A 22,139-nucleotide genomic window follows, 5' to 3' on the forward strand; every position below is an offset into this window, starting at 1 on the left:
GCCTTGGTGAAAAGTCATCTAGTCCTGCCATTCTGGTTCTGGTTGGGACCGGGAACCACTTGCCATGTGGGACTGAAAGGGGCTAAAAATATTTGGCGTAGCATCAGACACCTTGTGTTAGAGTCTAGCATCAACAAGAATCACATGGGAGAAAAATATTGAGAAAATTCTGTCCGTTAATTAAACATTTCCACAAACTAGGAAAAGACCACCTTTTAAGTTTTGCTTAGAGAAAGGAAACACGGGGTATTCCATGAAAGCAGAATTTGAAATCCATAGGTAAGTGTTCAGTTACCTCATACTGAGACCAGAAAAGGGAAGTGTTTGGTCCAAGGTCATTCAAAAATCCGTAGAAGTTATGATGAGCCCCTGCATCCTTTCCACTACAACCCCACTGTCTCTACTAACTGAAAAATATTTTAATTGGAGACACTGCCATCTCCAAGGTTATCCTAAATTACCCTTCAGGATGACCCGCTCTGGGAAGGATGGGTCAGTGCTCCCCGGCTTCTGACTTAGGGGACCAGCCACCTTGAATAGGATTGTAGCGCCGCGATCCCCCACCTTCTGGAATCGTGGACGGAGGAGGCTACTAGGGCGGTTCTCTCGCCAACTCCACACCTTCCGGAGGCAGGCCTGGCCCAGCCCAGCCCCTCCGCTGTTTCCCAGTTCCTGGCGGCAGGCTGTGCTTAGGCGGTCAGACCCCCAGTGGGAGGCAAGCGGGGAGCCCCAAACGGAGGCCACACCCAAGAAGGCAGCTCACAGACTGTTAGCAACTTCGCGGGGAGTGGGGTCCGGGATGCGAGTGGGCCGCAGGTCAGTACCTAAAGTGCCAGAGAGGACCTCTCGACACTCTGACTGGGGGTGGGCATCCCGGGAAGCGATGGCTCGGCCAGTCCCATACCTGTCCCCACGCCTCACACCCGCCCCGCCGGCGCCGGCCGGGACGGGCCGCCTCTCAGCAATTCCTGGGGCTTATTAGGCTCACTCTGGGTCCCGCAACGAACTGCTCCGGCCTCGCAGGGGTCGCTCTGGCCCCGCCCCCCGTCCCCCCGCTGACAGCCCGGGCTTGCTGGGGGGTGGGGGGGTCTCCCTGGGCTGGAGGACCTGCTAGTGCACTGGCGGCCCACAGCCCCGCAGCCTCGGTGCCGGGGAAAGATGGCCTATCACCTCAAAGCTCCGCCGGGCCCACGCTGCGCCCCCGAGAGGCCGCCTTTGCTTCTGGGGCACCGCGCAGCCTCCCGGCCTTCGCACCGGGAACCGTTTCCGGGGCGAATGCTTTTCGTAGCTGACCCGGCGCGGCCCGTGACGCGAGGGCCCAGACGGAAGTGCGGGCGGAAGAGCCGGAGCCCGAGCCGGAGCCCGACCGAGAGCAGGTCTCGGGGGCTCCGGCTGTGGGGACTGCTGGGGCTGGCAGCGATGGCGACCCTGTGGGCCGGCCTCCTTCGTCTCGGTTCCATGCTCAGCCTGTCCTGCCTGGCGCTCTCGGTGCTGCTGCTAGTGCAGCTGTCGGACGCCGCCAAGGTGAGTCCCGCCCCGCGCTCGCCCCAGACCGGAGCTCCTCCCCTGCCTCCGGCCTTGTCCACCTGCGTCCCACCCAAGTCCTCTCCCATCCCTGACAGCCCGACCCCTAGCTTCACAGCCCTGACTGACTACCACCCGGAACCCTCCCGACGGCCAGGGAGCAGTCCAGCCTTCCTGCTCCAGCTGTCTGACGGTCCCCGCCCGCACCCCTCCCACCCGCGGAGCTGACACCCCGCCCCAGCCCCACCCGGTCCTGACGGCGCCCAGAGTCGGGACAGCATCTCCGCCTCCTTGAATTTCCCTTCCCAGCCCCGACAGCACCCCTACTCCCTCAAACTTGACAGCCTTTCCAACTCTAAGAGCCTTTAACTTCATACGCTTGAGCTCTGACAGTCCACCGCCGCCCTCCACCGGCTTCACAGACCACTGACCCAATTCCCCAGGCCAAAATGATAGGAAGCCCGCATCTCACAGCTGTCTTCCCTCTTAGGAACTAACTCCTCTCACCTCACCCCTGAACTCATCCCTTCCCACTGTGGGAACTTGCTTCTCCTGGCAGCCTTCCTTCTCAGTACGACCTACAGGAGGCTCTCTCACTGGCCTCATATCCTCACCTGACTCCCTCCAGGACCTCCTGGCCCCTTTCTTGCTTTCTCTCTTCTTGATAATTTAGAGGGTAAGGGAGGATCCAAACTACAGGAGAGGTGAGGTTGTGGCCTTCTCCCCTGCTCCATTTCTTGGCCCTTCTGGTCCCCCTCATGCTGCTATCTAGTCCCCTTCGTGCCCATACCCTCCAGACCTGTCCTTGATGAGCTAGCTCATTACTAGGGAAAACAGATGGCCTGCACATTAATGTGATGGGAAAACAGAATGACATTTTTCTTTTTTAAATTGGAGCTTTACTCTATAATACCTTTAAATATAGGGGCTGGGAAAGATGGGTGACAAGTATACAGGTCAGGGGGGTTTTGGTCAGGGGTTCTTTTTTTATTGAAGTATGTAGTTAATTTACAGTGCTATGTTAGTTTCAAGTGTACAGCAAAGTAATTCAGATTCTTTTCCATTATAGGTTATTACAAGATATTGAGTTTAGTTCCCTGTGCTATACAATAGATCCTTGTTGTTTAGGTCAAGGGTTCTTTTTGAAATCTTCCCTATGTCCCTCCAGAAACAGGGACAGCGGCAAGTCTCCTGACTTTCAAAACACTGCTGGCACCCTCTGCATATCTTCTGTCATCACTCTAAGTGGTATATTGTAACCATGTACTTGTCAGTCTCCTTTACTTGGGCATGTCCTAATTCTGGGCAGGAACCATGTCTCACACTTATCTGAATCCACCTCATTGTACACAAGTTCTGGCACAGGACAAATGCTCACTAAGTAGTTGCTCAATGAGTAAATGAATTAGCAACTCTGCCAGATATACCACCATATATAGGAGTTTTGGACCTGGTCCTCTGGAGACTAATGAGCTGCTGCCTTCTCAGATTAGATTCCCCTTTGTTGGGGAAGCGTCTCCTACTCCCTCTATTCATAAATTTAGTCACCCCTTCCTCCACTTCTTGAAACTTGCTTTATCAGTAGTTGTCCTCTCTGTCTCCCAGGGATTAGAAGCAAAGTTTCCTGGGAAGAGTAGACCAAACTGATCTCAGCTACACTCACACTACTTCCCTTATGTATTGGGTTGGCCAAAAAGTTCGTTCGGTTAGTGGACACGTTCAATAAAGTTCTCTGTGAAAATGAAGAAGGTGTGTTTTATTTTTACTTTAAACCGAACGAACTTTTTGGCCAACCCAGTACTTCCTTTCTAATTATAGCTGAGTGCCTCCAAAACTTCATCCCTTCTATAGGACTCTGGCCCAACCCATTTTATCCATAGCAATACCTTTCTACCAAAGGGTGAAAGGATGGTGAGTAGAAGAATTGTGATTTGTTTTGTGAGTAATTTTTAGTTTGATATTTCCCCATCCTTCTGTAATCAGCATTCTTATCTGCAGGCGCAGCTGTCTGTCTACCTCGTCTTTCTACTAGCAGGTAGATGGTGATAACATTAGCACAATTTGATTGTCATGTGACACAAAAATGTGATTAACAAGTCACAGATACTAGATGTTATTTCAAAATAATTTTATGTAGTATATAGTCATTCATTAGCATTACCAATGGCTTTTAAAAACTTGTATATCTCACAGTTATTTAAAATTTTAAATGAATGGTTTTAGAATACTTGGCGGGGATGCTTAGCACAATGTGTAAGTTGCAGTTTTTAAAAATATTGATGATAAACTGTCAACAAGTTTCTATTTTGGTTATAGAATTCTGAGGATGTCCGATGTAAATGTATCTGTCCTCCCTATAAAGATAATTCTGGGCGTATTTATAATAAGAACATATCCCAAAAAGACTGGTAAGTATTCTGGATTACTGAATTACCTGTCAAATTTCTTTCTTTGGTTGCCACTGTTAGCCCTGGATATTCATCCAATGTATTGTTTTCTCTTTAAGCAAAAGTGTTGAATTCCATTTCTATTTGAAAAAGTGAGAGTAAGGCCCTGAGTGCATGATGTAGGCCTAAAAGAATGTAGCCAAAATCCCCAGGCAGGGAGGCTTTTACATTGGGATGGGGCTGAGTTTGTGGCACCCAAACTACCCATAGCTACCCTTCTGTGTCCCCTTAAATTTTGGTCCTCCCTCTTGCTTCTCAGTGGAAGGTAAGCAAGCCTCATTTATCTGGGTCAGAGCTTTTACAATTTGTAGGTTTTGATGATATCTTGTCAGATATAGGAGACTATGTTTAAAAGTGTCAACAGGCTCAGGAAGGAATGGGAATGAGCCATGAATATCAGAGTTTACCAATTGGTGTGCTATTAATAGGTTATAGGTGTGCCAAGTCATTGATCCCTTCAGCCCTTGGCATATAATCAAGTAGGCCTGTGATGACTGGGATCCTGACTAGCTAGCCACCAGCAGCCTTCCCTGTTTATCCCAGTGGACCTTACAAATAATAGCTTTTTCTACATGTGCCGTAAAATGATTGGGAAGCAGTTATTTTGTAGCAGGATAGGTGGGCTCCTTACTCTGGACTGGGACGTTTTATAGTTTGTAATGGAAGGTTGCCAGGATAGGCCTAGAAGAAAAATAGCTCCAAATGTTCTGTACTTTCACATGTGCCCGATTTCACAGCTAAATAGCCCCGAAAGTTTGAAAGCAGAATTAAATTCATTCTGTTACAATATTCCAGGCTGACTTTGAACAAAAAAAGGCAGCCTTTGAGCATGTTTAGCTTTTCTGATGTCATTGTCTGTTCTTCCCATGATGTGCATTTAGGTTCAATCCGACATTTGGTGAGTATATTCTTGAGAACTTCTTGTGAGCTTTTGTGTTCTACTTTAAATTGTCTCATACTACAAAGTGATTTAGCTATTCTTCTAGGTTTTATATCAGCAAGTTACTTTATATGAAAAGAAAACTCAAATAAGTTATTCCTATAAATTTTCCAAATATATTGAGCACTTACAATCAGTTTATTTTATTATCAGTAATAGAATATGATGCCTGTTACTTGAGTGGCAAATGAACTCACTATTCAAGTGTTTAGCACTAATCTTTTCACTGACTTTTTGTTTTTCCAGGTTCACAGAGAACCGTATATCATTTATCCCTGTTTATTGGTGAAAATAGGGAGCTTTGAAAATAAACAGTTGAAAACTAGGCTTGCTTTGGAATTTTTCTTCCCTCTCTCCCTTGCTTCCTTCCTGCAGCTTAGCCTTTTACTAGGGATAGGTTCACAGATGTCACTGAAAGTTTTTTAACTGGCTTTAGAAGGGTAGGCAAGTTATGACTAATCAAGATGTTATGGCTTTGCGAGGCTTCCAATATCTTATCTGGCCCTATATATATTTTTACCTCCTGGCCTCTCCATTTTGTCCAGTTGTTAGCTTTAATTCTTCATTGACCTATACTGTCTAACTTAAGAAAAATTTTGAGTTCTCTGGTTTGTGTTTGAGGCGTGATTTGAAGCTGATAATGTCCTCCTTTTGGCACTAGGGGGAGGTGTCGCCTAGTTCCTGAAGTGGTTGTGTTCTGTATCTGGGTTCTGTGTTTACAATGAGTGGCCAGCCAGAACCAACCTTCCTGCTTCCTCTCCCATCCTGCACAGCACTCAAAATCTCCTTGTTATTAAACTGTATTTGTACTTCCAAAGAAATACTCAACACTTAAATTCCCCAAGTAATTCTTAAGTATTGTTACTAAGGCTTCTGAAGCTGAAATAGAAAACTAAGTAGGAGATAAGTCTCATTTTCCTGAGGTTCAGAGAGATACAGGGGGGCTGTCCTAGGAGGCAGGAGCCCTGGATTCTGGTCCTTTTACCTATTACTTTACTCTGACCTGTACAGGTGACCTCTCCGAGAGTGCTGGGCTGGATGACTTCTATGATTCTGAGCTAGATACCCCTGCAGTGGGATTTAGCTTCCTCTGCCTATTTTATGCCTGCATCCAGCTGGATACGTTCCTGGTCTTCTGTACATTTGGAACAAATATCACACACTTGTATGGTGTGAATTGTGGGACCTTACTCTTATTTGAAAGTCTGCCAGTTGAGACTTATTTTTTCATTACTACCTTTGTTAAAATTAAATTACCTGTTAAGGAAAACTGACTGAACTTTTATCATTTATGCCATTTTGGGTTTTCTTTCTTACGCCACAGCTCAGAGGGAACAGAACACAAAAAAGTACGTTCTGATAGGGCAAAGGGAAAGAATCAGCCTGGAGCATTGGATGCCCTCAAGAAGGTGGGTGGAGTGAGACAGGATGCTGTGGTAGAGTTCTTGAGGCAGCCAGACATGCCTAAGGGAGAGAGCACAAGAGGGAGGGAAACTGCCCAGCAGCCTGCAAAGCTTTGCCTGCCTTTGCTGAAGGTGATCAGGGTAGTGGGCTCTTAATAGCTGGGGAGAGTAAGAATTTAATTATTTCCTAGAATTGACAGATTTCTGGGAAAAAGATTTTTTGGTTAGGGTTGCTTATCATAAGCTGTAAGTAAGTGACCTGGAAAATGGGGAGAAGATAAACGTCCAACCACAAAAACATTCAGCCTGTTATTATTTTTAGGTACTGTTGCCAGGTAGTGTTTTCATTTTAAAATATTTTTGTTGTCCTAATCCTACTTCTCCATGCTTTTTAAATAGACTTTTGCTCATTAAGAAAAGTAATTGTTTCTTACTCTGGTGTTCAGCTTTTAGAGTTTCATAATTTACCAACTGTTATGTGTGATTAGCCATTCATATACCACACTGTGGCAGTTTAGATGATATTAGTTAATTCATAAAAGAGGTAATCTCATATTTGAATAATGCTTCAGGTCACTTTAAATCATTTAAGGCAGTTTTACTTGCTAAATGAACAAGTCTAAATATGACTTGATCTGCTAAGTAGTTTTCAGTCCCATTTGGGATTTTTCCCATTTTTAACTATAAATAGCACTTTTGAAAATAGCTGCTACATATGTGTCTTTATGGTTTCTTAGACTGTTAAAGCTTACCAAATTGCTAATGTTTAGAGAGGAAATGATTTCCCTTCCCCTACTGATTATTCGTTCCTTATATTCATTCTTTCATTGGGAAAGTTCAGTGATTATTCCGGATTTCAGGAAAGGTTTGATCAGTGCAAGTAGAAAATCCAGCTAGGTTTAGGCAGTATTTTATCTTTGTTTTTCCAGCGATTGCCTTCATGTTGTGGACCCCATGCCTGTGCGGGGGCCTGATGTAGAAGCATACTGTCTACGCTGTGAATGCAAATATGAGGAGAGAAGTTCTGTTACGATCAAGGTAAAAAAACAATAATCCATCTTTTCTGCTTCTGGAACAGTTTTTGTTGGTATCTAGACAAGAAAGAAAATTTTGGACATTTGAAATCTATTTAGTTACCTAAACTATTGCTCTTCCATCCTGTTCCCCAGCACCCTCTTACCCCCTCCTTTCTCATCCCCAGCCCGCACCCTAAAAGGAGCAATGGGCCTGCTCTCCGCCTGCCTCGTTGAGATGCCTTGTGCATTAATTAGGATACCTTAGATAGATGTGATATATGAAATGGCACAAAAAAAGCCCTAAGTATAATTAGCATTTCCCAGAAAGACATTCCAGCTTCTCTGCGGGCCATGTACGCCAAAGATTAGTGAGAAAGCAGGATGATTAGACCTTCTTCTTCCTGCCCTCTCAACCCTTAGAAAAAGTTATATATAGAGTGACTGCTCTATCCTAGAAAACATCACTTCTGGATTTTAAGATTTCCTTTCTTTATCTTTTATAGGAAATGGAATGTAGATCACTCATCACAATTTGGACCTCTAATGAGTTCAGTTACTTTATTATGGTGGCTAATAGTTCTTCTCCCCAATTTTTTTATATGGAGGTCCCCATTCCTGTTGAAAAAAAAAAAAAGCCTCAGGGGAATCTGGGGTGCTCAGCTATGCCAGTTACAAAGACTCCTGTTGTGATTGACCCTGTGGAGAGCTCCTGCTCCAGCAGGGTACTGTCCCATAGAGAAACCATCATTGTACTTTTCTATTTTTAAACAAAATTTTTATGTATAATTTCCATACCCCAAATGTCACTCATTATAAGTGTACAATTTTATAAATTTTAGCAAATTTAAAACCAATTTTTAAAATCCAGTTTTAGGGACTTCCCTTGTGGTCCAGTGGTTAAGACTCTGCACTTCCAATGCAGGGGGCACAGGTTCAATCCCTGGTTGGGGAACTAAGATCCCACATGCCCCGCAGCCAAAAAATAAAAATAAATAAATACTTTGGGTATTGGCCCTGATAACTTTCTAAAAAAAAATTATAAAAATAAAATCCAGTCTTGGAACATTCCCATCACCCCAAAAAGATCCCTCATAACCATTTATAGTTAATCCCATTCCTACCCCCAGCCCTAGACAATCACTATTCTGCTTTGTGTGTCTACAGATCTGGACATTTCATATAAATGGAATCATAAAATATGTGGTCTTCTGTGACTGGTTTCTTTCACACAGACCTCAAAAACATGTCTCTTCATGTTGTAGCATGTATCAGTACTTAATTCCTTCTTATTACTGAATAGCATTCTATTACATGAACATACCACATTTTGTTTATCCATTCATCAGTTGATGGACATTTATTTCCAGATTTTTACTCTTATGAATAATGCTGTCATCAATATCTGCATACATGTCTTTGTGTGGATGTATGTTTTCCTTTCTCTCTGGTAGATTCCTAAGAGAGGTAAGTTTATATTTAATTTTTTTTTTTTTTTTGCGGAACGCGGGCCTCTCACTGTTGTGGCCTCTCCCGTTGCGGAGCACAGCCTCCGGATGTGCAGGCTCAGCGGCCGTGGCTCATGGGCCCAGCCGCTCCGCGGCATGTAGGATCTTCCCGGACCGGGGCACGAACCCGTGTCCCCTGAATCGGCAGGTGGACTCTCAACCACTGCGCCACCAGGGAAGCCCTATATTTAATTTTTTAAGAGACTGCCAGGTTGTATTCTAAAGTAGTTGTACCATTTTACCTTCTCACCAGTAACATATGAGGGTTAAGTTTCTGTACATCCTCGCTAACATTTGGTATTGACTGTCTTTAACTGTAGCCATTCTAGTGGGAGGTATCACACTGTACTGCTTGACACCGCACGAATTAAGATCTTAAGAAAGTCATGTGCCTAAAATGTATTTTTGTATATCTAAATTGATCTAAAGCAGTATGCTGTTGAAATTCATCTGAATTACATTTTCTGTTAGGGATCCTAACAGAAAGTGGTTTTGACTGCAGTGCTGTTGAATCTAGGACACTGTATTCAGGTGAAAAAAGAGAACTGCCGTGCTAGCAGTGGTGCAAATGATTAGCAGTAGGTGAAGATGGAATTTGAAGACTCGTGAAAAGATCCCAAAGGCAAAATGCTTTCTTTCCTTTTTTTCTATAAATAATACTTTGGTGAAGAGTTGAGTTTATTTCTTATGTTGGAATCTGGTTTGTATAGAAATCCTATATGCTTAACAGATCAGTCTTCACTATGGCTTCAGCATTATTATACAAAATTCAGATTTCTTGGCTTGAACAGAGATACAACTTATTTTCAATTTCCTTTAGGTTACCATTATAATTTATCTCTCCATTTTGGGCCTTCTGCTTCTGTACATGGTATATCTTACTCTGGTTGAGCCCATACTGAAGAGACGCCTATTTGGACATTCACAATTGATACAGAGCGATGATGATGTTGGGGTAAGTTCTTAGCATGCCCTAGGTGTTCAAGGCCAGTCTCTGTCATCATCTGATATAAAGTGCATGTAAAGAGTAGTTGCATAATAGATGTCCCTATCTGGAGCAGATCCTGCACCAGAGAACCTAAAGACAATTCTAATATTAGTGTATGTCTCTTTATGAGGAAATTGCTCTGTAAAGCCATAAATGTGGTGGTTAGACCGATGATCCTTGGTGAGTGTGCTGTACAAGGCTTTGCCTTTCACTACCAAGGGCACAATTTTCATTGCCTTTTCCTGTTTACATTGAGAAAAGCATCGGAGATAGTCTTCTTCCTAGGCTCCTGCCTGAACACCTTTCCTGTCAACATCACCAAATATTTTAAAAGGCAAAGAGGCTTTAGTGAAGGGAAGCATGAAAACCATAATGTTCTTTACTTAATGAAGTACAGCTTGATAACCTGCTGATGTTTTATATTTCCTATTTTCCTCCTTCTTTAAAAAAATCTGTGATCTTTAACTCTAGAGAAAAATAAAACCATCACTCCTGATTCTCTTCCTATCTTTAAAACACATTCATATTTGTATATATAATAATATTACTTCACTCAAAACCTTTGAGAAATTGACATAGTCCGCAGATTTGTTATTCAATATGGCTTAGAGAATTATATTGTTTGTTTTGTCATTATCCTGTTTGGGTTTGTTTCCAAATTTTCCACTATTTCATTATTACATATATAATATTCTTTAGAAATTACTTTTTATTTTGGATTACTTTATTGAACTATGTTTCTTAAAGTGAATAAAATTTAGTAGAGTGTCAAGAATCAATTCCAAAAGCCAAAGCCAGGATAAAGCCTTGCCAATCACAGTCAAAAGTCCTTTTACTCTGGAATGGCTTGTGGACCCATTGGTAAAAGATGAGAAAGGGGATCCTGAATGAATGGCTTAAGTTATAATTACAGAGCCTGCTTGTCTCATGAATATCGATATTGAATACTCAACTTAATTTGAGCAAGATTTCATTTTTGTTTTGCGAAGAACTTTCATAGAAATACCTCTCTTTGCCTCTTTTCCCTTTGCTTCCTTTAGTAATTCAACCAACACATAACAAGTAACTTTTCCATATCAGGAAGAATTAGAGTCTCAAATACTGTTCCCATGTTAATTTTCATTCACATACAACATTTCCCATTGATATTTTGGGTCAGATGATTGTTTGTTGTAGGGAGCTGTCCTGTTCACTGCATGATATCTAATAGCATCCCTGACCTCTGCCCACTAGAAGCCTCATCCCAATCATGACAATCAAAAATGTCCACAGATATTGCCAAATGTTCCTGGGGGTCAAAATCACCCCCAGCTGAGAACTACTAACATATGAAGACGTTATGTATCAAAGGCCACCTAAACCGTTTCATTATAGGCACAGAGACAGAAACTGTGACTTAAACTACATCCCTTATAGCATTAAATATCTGGTTCCTGACTTTAGGGATAGACAATATTAATGTAATACACAGAGCATAAAAGAAATGGATGTACAAATGTGTAGATAAAAACATGTAGGAAAGGCATTTGATGGGACCATGTGCTTAGTAACCATTTTGTTCACCAGAGATTGATTCTGTGAGCATGTCGATCATGTGAGAACATTGTCTTGAGAGGCCTGGCTGACTTTTGCATATCAGTTAAATTGATTCTGGGCAGAGAGAGGTTTTCTAAACACAGGTATGAATTTATGGTAACAACTTCGTTCAAAAAGAAGTTCAATTTAAATTCCTACAGTTGTTGCTAATCCAAGATGATAGTTCTTCACTCTTTATGTGCCTTTATACGTGCTTTTGTTAAATTCTCAGTTAAATTCTGTTTTAATTTTTTCCATTTTTGTTGGGTGTAGAGTACTTTGAATCAAGTGAGAGTTAGCACAAATAGTTAAGAAGCTCACTGCAAGTAGTCACAATAGTTACTATGTTATATATCCACGACACATCATTGCTATTATCAAAGCATTACATTAAAACATGTTTTGTACTTATTGTAATTTTATCAGGTATAAAAAGTGCAAACATATATAAAGAGTAAATCTCTATTTGCATTCTCCTGGCATCCATGACTATGAGCAGCTAGTTCAGTCTTGTTCTGATGGATGGAGAATAGGCCAGAAGGATTAACTGTGTGTTTAGTCCTTTAAATTTGTTCCTTAAGAAGATGTTTCTCTCCCTACCTTGAAGAGTAGATAACAGGACTATGAAATTGAGAAACACTCTGCTGGTAAAGTACATCCTTCTTCCCAGTCTTGTTTATGTCAAAACAAACCAATGGTAATAATGTTTTATATACAAGTTCACTGAAGCACCATACTCGGATAGTGTCATTTTAATCTACCTGAACAAAATCAGTGTGTTAAGATATGACACCAAGTCACGTTTAGGGAAGCTAAGACTTGTGCTTGTGCTCATTTGTTAGATGACCTTGGATCGGTTTATTTCCTCATGGGAAATAAAGTAATCCAACAACATTAGCTGCCTTCCTCTTTCCTAATGTTCTTTCTTACATCTTTGAAACATTTGAACTTTGTGGAATTGTTTTTATTATTTTCATTTGTAAGGTTAAAAAAAGAATGGGGTTTGCACAAGATATTACCTAAATTAAGTGAAAAGTTGAAGCAATTTCGGTAAAGAAGGCAGGGATAGATTCTTTACAGAAAACTCTTTGATGTCTTTGAAATGTCGACATTATATAAATATCTTGCTCTAAAAAGAAGACCAGGTGTTAAAACACTGTTTAGTTATAGTTTTATATATATAGTTATGCGGTTATGTATAGCTTTCCATAGGCACGCTGACTCCTGCCCTGGGTATATAATAGAGCTTTTGCAAGCATGCAAAACAATATTGTTTCTTTCTGAGAGGCGAAGTTTAAGAGGTCTAACTTGTGACTTTTATCCTATGTTGGAACATTTAGGAGCTTTGCTAACCCAGGTTCAGGAAAAAGAGATCAAGGAAAAGGCAAACAAAAGCAATAAATTAGTACTGAATGCCTTTTGTCATTTAGGCAGCTGTGTTTATATCTCATTCATAGATAGATTAGCATGGTGGTTTCCTGTGTAATGACTACAGACATCAGTGGCGTTGGTTTACTTTGACCAGGATAGGTTCGTTTTCTACAGATACCTGGGTGACCCTTCAATGGCCTCTTTCCTAATGCGGCAGCTAACATGGAAGCTACTGTGTGCTTAGCAATGAAAGATTCAAGTCTTTACCAAATAGAAATGCTGAAGTAATAATTCCTTACTGTCCTTAGCACTAGAGGGTAATTGTAGCACTTGAGCTATGTCTCTGTTCATTACAGATTGGGGAAGGGGGGAAATGTAGGTGTTGAGGGCATAAGAAGAGATGGAAACCAACCAAGATAGGATCCAGTCAACTCATCTCCCAGGATGAATGTGGCCCCAAGCTGGCAAGTAAAAATTCTAATATAATGGGAGTCAGGAAATTAAAAGATAGGAGTTTCCTCAGCCACAGATTAGCTATATAGTATTGAATAAAACAAGGAAAAGCCCCACTTTCTGTATCTGTAACATATAGATATTAACATGCAAAATAGATTTTCTTTCCACCACTCATCAAGACGGGCTTCTCTTTAACGTAAATGACCACTGTCTTTGTCTTGATCCCAACTTCTTAAGGGAATGTCTTTGGAAATGGTGACTCATGGGAACTTTGCACAAATACCTCCTCATCGCTTATTTTACTTGAACCAACTATTTCTGTAGTTGAGTTCATCCTGCTTCTGGTAGTTGAGTGCCTAAGAGTGCTTGGCCAAATTAGATGGTCTGTTTGAAAAGGCCAGCTGCTCCTATCTCTGTGGCTGGATAACTGTGTGTGTGTGTTTTACACGGACCATACTGTCTGATGTTCTCCATTCCTGGACTTTCAGGATCACCAGCCTTTTGCAAATGCCCACGATGTGCTGGCCCGCTCCCGCAGTCGAGCCAATGTGCTGAATAAAGTAGAGTATGCCCAGCAGCGTTGGAAGCTTCAAGTTCAAGAGCAGCGAAAATCCGTCTTTGACCGTCATGTTGTCCTCAGCTAATTGGGAATCGAATTCAAGGTGACTAGAAAGAAATAAGGCAGACAATGGGAAAAAATTGACTGAGTTTTCCTGGGTTTTGTTTTAATGCCCTGTTGATTTCACTAACTCTTGCTGGAAAATTCGAAACTGGAAACAAAAACATGCTTGGTATTTTCTTTTCTTGTTAATGTATTAATGGAGGCATTTTTTAAAGCACACGCCTCAGACAACGTTAGCCTTTTCCTATTTGTGACTTTTACTAATAAAAATATGTCTGCCTGTAAATTATCTTGAAGTCCTTTACCTGGAAAAAGCACTCTCTATTTTACCACACAGTTTTAATTTGGTTTTCAAGATAATTTTCTGGGGTGGTTTTTGTGTGGTGTTTTTTGTTTTTGTTTTTGGCAGAGTAGGGGAGGGATACGTGGGAAGTGCTTAACATAACTTTTCTCAAGTCACTTTACTAAACAATCGTTGTAAATAGACTTTGCCTTTTATTTTCAAGTTTCATTTATATTTTGAAGTCTGCCAGCCTCATCAAAGCCCTGACTTACCTATTTGAATTTTGCACTGACTATATTATCTGGACATCTGGTTGACCTGTGGCTGCACTTCATGGTAAATTGGATCTGAAATGCCTGGTGGCTCTTCATAAGATGCAGATTTTCTTCATGTACTGTGATGTCTGATGCAATGCATCCTAGAACAAAGTGGCCATTCACTAGTTTACTCTAATGAATAAACATAGTCTTGGTGTGTGGTCTTTCTCATCTTCTTCTAGTATCTTTAAGGATGAATCCTAAGGACTTGGACACTTGCAATAAAGAAATTTTCTTTTAAACCCAAGCCTCCCTGGATTGATGACGTACACATATTTGTCAGCATCTCCAGTCAGGTTGAGAGGCAGCTGTTTGAGCTGTAGTGTGTGCAGCTTTGAACTAGCACTGGAGTTCCAGTTGCCTCCCTCTGAAAGGTATAGCAGTTATTGGATAACTGGCTTTTTTCTTCCTATGTCCTCTTCGAAATGTAACAATAAAAATAATTTTTGAAAAACTTTTTTTATATTCTTTTCTATTATGGTTTATCACAGGATATTGAATATAGTCCCTTGTGCTATACAGTAGGACTTTGTTGTTTATCCATTCTATATTATAATAGTTTGCATCTGCTAATCCCAAACTCCCAATCCATCCCTCCCTCACTCCCCTCCCCCTTGGCAACAACAAATTTGTTCTCTATGTCTGTGTGTCTGTTTGTTTCATAGATAAGTTCCTTTGTGTCATATTTTAGATTCCACATGTAAGTGATATCATATGGTATTCAGACAATGGAATATTATTCAGTGCTAAAAAGAAATGAGCTATCAAGCCACAAAAATATGTGGAGGAACCTTAAATAAATATTACTAAGTGAAAGAAGCCAATCTGAAAAGGCTATTTACTATACGATTCCAACTATATGACATCCTGAAAAAGGCAAAACTATGGAGTAAAAAAAAAAATCAGTATATAATATGTCATTATACATTTGTCAAATTCCATAGAATTGCACAACACCAAGAGTGAACCGTAATGTAAACCATGGGCTTTGAGTGATAATGATGTGTCAGTATTGGTTTATCACTTGTAGCAAATCTATCATTCTGGGGCTGGCTTATTGGTAGTAGAGGAGAATGTGCATATATGTAAGAGCAGGAGGTAAATGGGAACTGTGTACTTTCTGCTCAGTTTGCTGTGCATCTGCAATTGCTCTGAAAAACAGTTTATTTAGAAGGAAAAAAATTTTAATAGATATATAATAAAATGTAGGTTCATACTGAGCTTCCTGGTTATGGCCTTAATCTCTGTTTTAAAAATATTGGCGAATATTTGCACATTATGAGATTATTACTTAAAGATATTTTCCATAAATAATTTTGATATAAGATTATATAACTCAGATAAATGGGGGGGCATTCTTTTTATAAAAGAATTTGTTACAAGAGTCCAATTTTGCAAGCAAAGCTTTCTGTTTAGTTTTGTTGTATGTTGTCATATCTACATATTAGGTAGAGAAAACAGATAAACCAGACTGAGCAGTTCTGTGTAACTGTAAGCTATTTTGCATGTTGTTACTAAATGATCACCTATAAATCAGTTTAAGTCTGACTCAGCCCAAAGTACAGCCTCTCGGCAACAAAATTCAGGTAAGAGACTCTTCTCCAGAGTGGCCCTAGGCACGGTTGATAAATGATGAATTTTTTCAGCTATCTGATTATTCCATTATCTTAAACTATCAAATATGCTTATATGTTGAAAGAGTCAGTTTTGCTGATGATTCAGTCATCTGGAGGAGCGGAAAGTGTTTTTGGGTTTGGAAGTCAGGAGATTTAGGTTCTGACCTCTGCTCTGCTACTAGCTCTGCAACAATTATGAGGGATTGGATAAGAGGATTTCTAAGGTTTCTCTAGGCCTAACGTTCAGTAATTCAATTATATGTGCAGTTGTAGCTTTTTGTTTTTTCCATGCTAGATATTTGTAATCTCTCAGAAAGTTGAAGCTTTTATGCTCAGCAGAGCATCCAGAATCTCTTAGGATTTTATCATTAAGACCTCATCATTTATTTCCCAGAAGAGTTCTAAGACAGACACCTGAGATTTTCCCTAAAAGGCAGGTGCATTTGTTAGCTATGCGTGTATCTGGCTTTGGAGCCACAGCACTTACAGCCTGTGTGGCTCTCTGTTAAAACCTTTACTCAGTGTCTACAAACATGTCCAGCTGCCACTAGACTTCCTATCTTGATCCTCTTCGCTACTGCCTTTTTCATTCTATCACTGTTGTTGTTAAATTTTCTTTTTTTTTTTTTTTTTTTTTCTTTGTTTCTATTTCATTTATTTCTGCTCTGATCTTGATGTATTCTTTCTTCTGCTAACTTTGGGCTTTGTTTGTTTTTCTTTCTGTAGTTCCTTTAGGTGTAACGTTAGATTATTTGAGATTTTTCTTGTTTCTTAAGGTAGGCTTCTATAGCTAAAAAATTCCCTCTTAGAACTGCTTTTGCTGCATCCCATAGGTTTTAGATCATCGTGTTTTCATTGTCATTTGTCTCTAGGTATTTTTTGATTTTCTCTTTGATTTATTCAGTGATCTCTTGGTTATTTAGTAACGTATTGTTTAGCCTCCATGTGTTTGTGTTTTTTACATTTTTTCCCTATAATTGATTTCTAATCTCATAGTATTGTGGTCAGAAAAGATGCTTGATTTGATTTCAATTTTCTTAAATTTACTGTGGCCTGATTTGTGATCCAAGATATGATCTATCCTGGAAAATGTTCCATGCACACTTGAGATAAAGTGTAATCTGCTGTTTTTTGATGGAATGTCCTATAAATATCAATTAAATCTATCTGGTCTGTTGTGTCCTTTAAAGCTTCTGTTTCCTTATTTATTTTCATTTTGGATGACCTGTCCATTGATGTAAGTGAGGTGTTAACATCCCCCACTATTATTGTGTTACTGTCAATTTCCTCTTTTATAGCTGTTAGCAGTTACCTTATGTGTTGAGGTGCTCCTATGTTGGGTGTATATATATTTATAATTGTTATATCTTCTTCTTGGATTGATCCCTTGATCATTATATAGTGTCCTTCCTTGCCTCTTGTAACATTCTTTATTTTAAAGTCTATTTTATCTGATAGGAGTATTGCTACTCCAGCTTTCTTTTGATTTCCATTTGCATGTAATATCTTTTTCCAACCCTTCACTTTCAGTCTGTATGTGTCCCTAGGTCTGAAGTTGGTCTCTCGTAGACAGCATATAGATGGGTCTTCTTTTTGTATCCATTCAGCAGGCCTGTGTCTTTTGGTTTGAGCATTTAATCCGTTCACGTTTAAGGTGATTATCAATATGTATGTTCCTATGATCATTTTCTTAATTGTTTTTGGTTTGTTTTTGTAGGTCCTTTTCTTCTCTTGTGTTTCCTACTTAGAGAAGCTCCTTTAGCATTTGTTTTAGAGCTGGTTTGGTGGTGCTGAATTCTCTTAGCTTTTGGTTGTCTGTAAAGCTTTTGATTTCTCCATCAAATCTGAATGAGATCCTTGCCGGGTAGAGTAATCTTGGTTGTAGGTTCTTCCCTTTCATCACTTTAGGTATATCATGCCACTCCCTTCTGGCTTGTAGAGTTTCTGCTGAGAAATCAGCTGTTAACCTTATGGGAGTTACCTTGTATGTTTTTTGTCATTTCTCCCTTGCTGCTTTCAATAATTTTTCTTTGTCTTTAATTTTTGCCAATGTGATTACTATGTGTCTCGGCATGTTTCTCCTTGGGTTTATCCTGTATGGGACTCTCTGCACTTCCTGGACTTGGGTGGCTATTTCCCTTCCCATGTTAGGGAAGTTTTCGACTATAATCTCTTCAAATATTTTCTCGGGTCCTTTCTCTCTCTCTTCTCCTTCTGGGACCCCTATAATTAGAATGTTGTTGCATTTAATGTTGTCCCAGAGGTCTCTTAGGCTGTTTTCGTTTCTTTTCATTATTTTTTCTTTATTCTGTTCCACAGCATTGAATTCCACCATTCTGTCTTCCAGGTCACTTATCTGTTCTTCTGTCTCAGTTATTCTGCTATTGATTCCTTCTAGTGTAGTTTTCATTTCAAATATTGTATTGTTCATCTCTGTTCGTTTGTTCTTTAATTCTTCTAGGTCTTTGTTAAACATTTCTTGCATCTTCTTGAACTTTGCCTCCATTCTTTTCCCGAGAGCCTGGATCATCTTCACTATCATTATTCTGAATTCTTTTTCTGGAAGGTTGCCAATCTCCACTTCATTCAGTTGTTTTTCTGCGGTTTTATCTTGTTCCTTCATCTGGTACATAGCCCTCTGCCTTTTCATCTTGTCTATCTCTCTGTGAGTGTGGTTTTTGTCCAGAGGCTGCAGGATTGTAGTTCTTCTTTCTTCTGCTGTCTGCTCTCTGGTGGATGAGGCCATCTGTTAAATTTTCTTCTTTGAATAAAGGATCATTTAAATGCTGCTACATTGATTGGTGAACTTTTTGGAAATGCTCAATAGAAAAGGCTTTCTCATCAGTGTGTCTCCAAAGACACCAGGCTCTTTTTCCAAGAATTATGCAATGTCTTGTTAAAACCTAGAAACTATTAATTACCTGTTGTGTATACAAATTACTCAGACTTCATCTGGGTCAAGGCTTAAGATATTGTTAAAATTATCAGTCAGGATGAACTATACCGAAAGAATTCTGTGTGTAATTAGCTTTGATGACATCTGCTTTACTTTTTGGTACCTTGTTGTATCAGTTCTGGCTCGTTAGCTATAGGCAGAAATAAGGTGCTGATGTTCTCAGAAATGTAGTAATAGGGGCTCCATACCCATTGTGCCATCATTTCCCAACTTCTGCCATACACATCCTTTATCTCTTACCCTCTAGAATTCTTGGCTCGAGAATTTCCCAACTCTTTTTCTCAGCAACTTTTTCTTTTTGGCAGAATCTTGGCTAGTTTGTAATCCAGAGATTTTCATTTTATGTTAGTTATTTTAGGCCATTGGATCAGTAATTTGGAATCTTTCATTTCCTCTGTTTTGATTTTTAATTGGACCTATGGCACTTATCTCATTCCCTCACCACCACACTTCTATTAGGAAGAGCTTTTCCTGGCATTTATTCCTTTTTCAGCCTTTTTCACCATGACATTATAACCCTCCCCACCACTCACATTTCCCACCCCTCATCCGCTGTCCCCCATCCCCTACTGCTCTTTCTGGTTCCAGAGTCATTTGTCTTTTCTGTAACCATACTTGATAGGATAGGTTTTTTCACAAGAATTGTAATACACTTTATTGCACTTGACTTCTGGTGCTTAGAGACTGCTCCTGTCATTACATAGTGCAGCCTGCAGAGTTTTGTTTTACTCAGGTAGAGAAACAAGTGCCAGTGTTTACCTAATCTTGCCCTTAAACATTAGGGCTGGGTTTTTTGTGGAAAAAGAAAGCCACCTTTCCTTCTTTTCTGAAAGCCCAAAATTAGATTTCATGTGGCGTTTCCTTTTCCATTTTGGGTGTGTTCTTCATCTCTCAACAGATGTGCTTTGGATAGATCAATGTTTGATTTTCCAGTGTTAGGGAAAATATAGGCCAGGTTTTCTATAAGGTGCAGGTGAGAAAGGGATGCTGCACAAGTATTCATCTGTTAACAAACGAAACAGGAAAAGAACTAATACCTAGTGCATTATGTATTTTTTTTTCATTTAATCCTCACAACCACCCTGCAGAATAGTTGATATCTCAGTTGGACATAGGAATAAGCCAGAGCTCAGAAAGGTTAAGAAATTTGCCTAAGGACACACAGCTAAGAAGAGGCAAAGCCAAGATTGAAACTTGAGAATGTTAATGATTGAAAGAAAAACGCTCTTTTCCTACAGCACTTCCTTGACTTCCAGTTAACTAGTTACACTGTAATGTTCCTGTGAAATCCGTTGTGACCACATTATTACAGTCAAAGGCAAAAAGTAATGGTAGTGTAATAAATAAGCTGGATGCAGGCCTATTCAGAAGAAGGGAATGTGTTGATATGAGACATCTTAGAGTATTATACTTTAAGTTCCATGAAAAAAAAAACCTAAATACAGATGCACTTAATATATTTAAAGTTCTAAGTAAAAATATGTTAATTGACCATGTTTTAAATGTGTTAGGGGAGTTTCTCATTAAGGGAATCTTACAGTGAATTTTTAAGAGCAAATGATTCCTTTTTTATTTTTATTTTCAGTTTTGCCCCCGGCATATCAGGTATCGTTTAAGAAGGCTATGCCTGTGAGGTTGCATGATCACTAACTAGTTTGTAATTTCTCCAACACGTATTTGAATATTGTGGTGTTTCAGTGTTTCCCAAACATCAGTATTTGCATACACCTTCACAATCTTCATTATATTAGTGTTCCACCTGTACTGCTATTTACTTACTATTTTTCTGTAAATCAATTTACATTTTTTACTCAAGTAGCTTTATTTTTAAAAGAGACTTTGTATCACTACTGTAAATGTGAAATCAGTATAATTCACAATAAATAGAAATTAATAGTATAATATTATTAGATTCTAGCTAGATACTATTCCTGTTGAAGGCTTCCATCTGAGGAGGATTAGAAAGCATTCTAGTAGTATGGAAAACACACTCTCATCAGACTAAAGATATATCCTTGTAATCATAAGGACTGAAAGGAAATAACTTTCTCACAAGGCAAGTCAATGTTATTTCATGCTGTTTCTGTGTACCATCAAAAATCCTCTCCCTTACTACCCAAAGAATGTTGTAACCCCATCAAGTTTTCAGAATGAGCTCAGAAACTATTCATCAAAGCAGAAAAGTCTCTGATCTCTGTCGATATCTGTTCTCTTTTGATCTGGCCAAATTAATAAACTTGGTTCTGTTTCCAGGCTAAAGAGGAAACGATGGACAATAGAAGCTACTCCAATCTGCCAGACAAACTGCCTGTCTCCTCTGATTCCACCCACTTGCCACTGACCAGGTCCTTCTCTCTGGACCCCATGATCATGTTCCACCTGTACGCTGAGGGCCCGGTGCCATCTCCTTACTCTGAAGACCTGCCATTGCTGCCTTTTTCCAGTGACTCTGATCATGGAAGATTATGGGGAACCCTGCGCCTTCTCCTTCCCAATGCCTTATCCAAATTACAGAAGGTGTGAAGACTCCTACAGGCCAGCCTTTATCCAGAAAAGGAATGAGCGGGAAAGGCAGCGTGTGAAATGTGTCAATGAAGGCTATGCCCAGCTCCGACATCATCTGCCAGAGGAGTACTTGGAGAAACGACTCAGCAAAGTGGAAACCCTCAGAGCCGCAGTCAAGTACATTAATTACCTGCAGTCCCTTCTGTACCCTGATGAGGCTGAGGCCAAGAATAACCCCAGGAAAGATTCCTCCGTAATGGCAGCCACCAGCCGCCACACTGACCCCATTTTCAGAATCATTTGATTCCGTGTTTCTAAATAGAAACAAATAATTTCACAAAATGTGGTCCCTTACATCATTTGATAGTTTTCCTAATGGAATCTCTGGGTGGGCAGATAATAGTTCAAATGCAAAGCTGTGTTGGATATTTCTTACCTGGGTTTCAGATGTACTAAACTATCTTATGTAGATTGAGAAAACGCTTCTTAACCTTTGGTAATTTCTTTCAAGAACTTTAGGGAAGCAGGAGTCCCTAGAATTCTCTATATCTCTCACCTTGCCCTTCTCGCACACTTTGCCAGAGTCTCAGCTGTGAGAAACTCACAAAAGTATTG

General features: G+C 40.1%; 2 protein-coding genes across 8 annotated transcripts; both read left to right on the plus strand.

Annotated features, from left to right (window-relative positions):
- The first annotated feature begins 676 nt into the window (after positions 1–676).
- Positions 677–21,413, plus strand: TMEM9B (TMEM9 domain family member B). 7 transcript variants are annotated; one of them, XM_067750018.1, is made up of 8 exons: positions 677–816; positions 1,289–1,524; positions 3,841–3,932; positions 6,236–6,320; positions 7,244–7,352; positions 9,656–9,790; positions 13,714–13,887; positions 21,273–21,413. In XM_067750018.1, exons 3-7 carry the CDS (start codon positions 3,851–3,853, stop codon positions 13,867–13,869), a joined length of 567 nt encoding a protein of 188 aa, XP_067606119.1. In that variant the 5' UTR covers positions 677–816; positions 1,289–1,524; positions 3,841–3,850; the 3' UTR covers positions 13,870–13,887; positions 21,273–21,413. The 7 variants fall into 7 exon arrangements, with proteins under 7 accessions (XP_067606119.1, XP_067606118.1, XP_067606120.1 ...); XM_067750017.1 differs by lacking the exon at positions 6,236–6,320; XM_067750019.1 differs by lacking the exons at positions 3,841–3,932; positions 6,236–6,320.
- On the plus strand, positions 21,288–21,866 carry ASCL3 (achaete-scute family bHLH transcription factor 3). The gene is given in 2 exon segments (XM_067750023.1): positions 21,288–21,466; positions 21,468–21,866. Coding segments are annotated over 2 exon segments (540 nt in total). The 3' UTR covers positions 21,829–21,866.
- Positions 21,867–22,139: the final 273 nt, after the last annotated feature.

Source organism: Pseudorca crassidens, chromosome 9 (genome assembly GCF_039906515.1).
Source record: "Pseudorca crassidens isolate mPseCra1 chromosome 9, mPseCra1.hap1, whole genome shotgun sequence".
NCBI lineage: Eukaryota > Metazoa > Chordata > Mammalia > Artiodactyla > Delphinidae > Pseudorca > Pseudorca crassidens.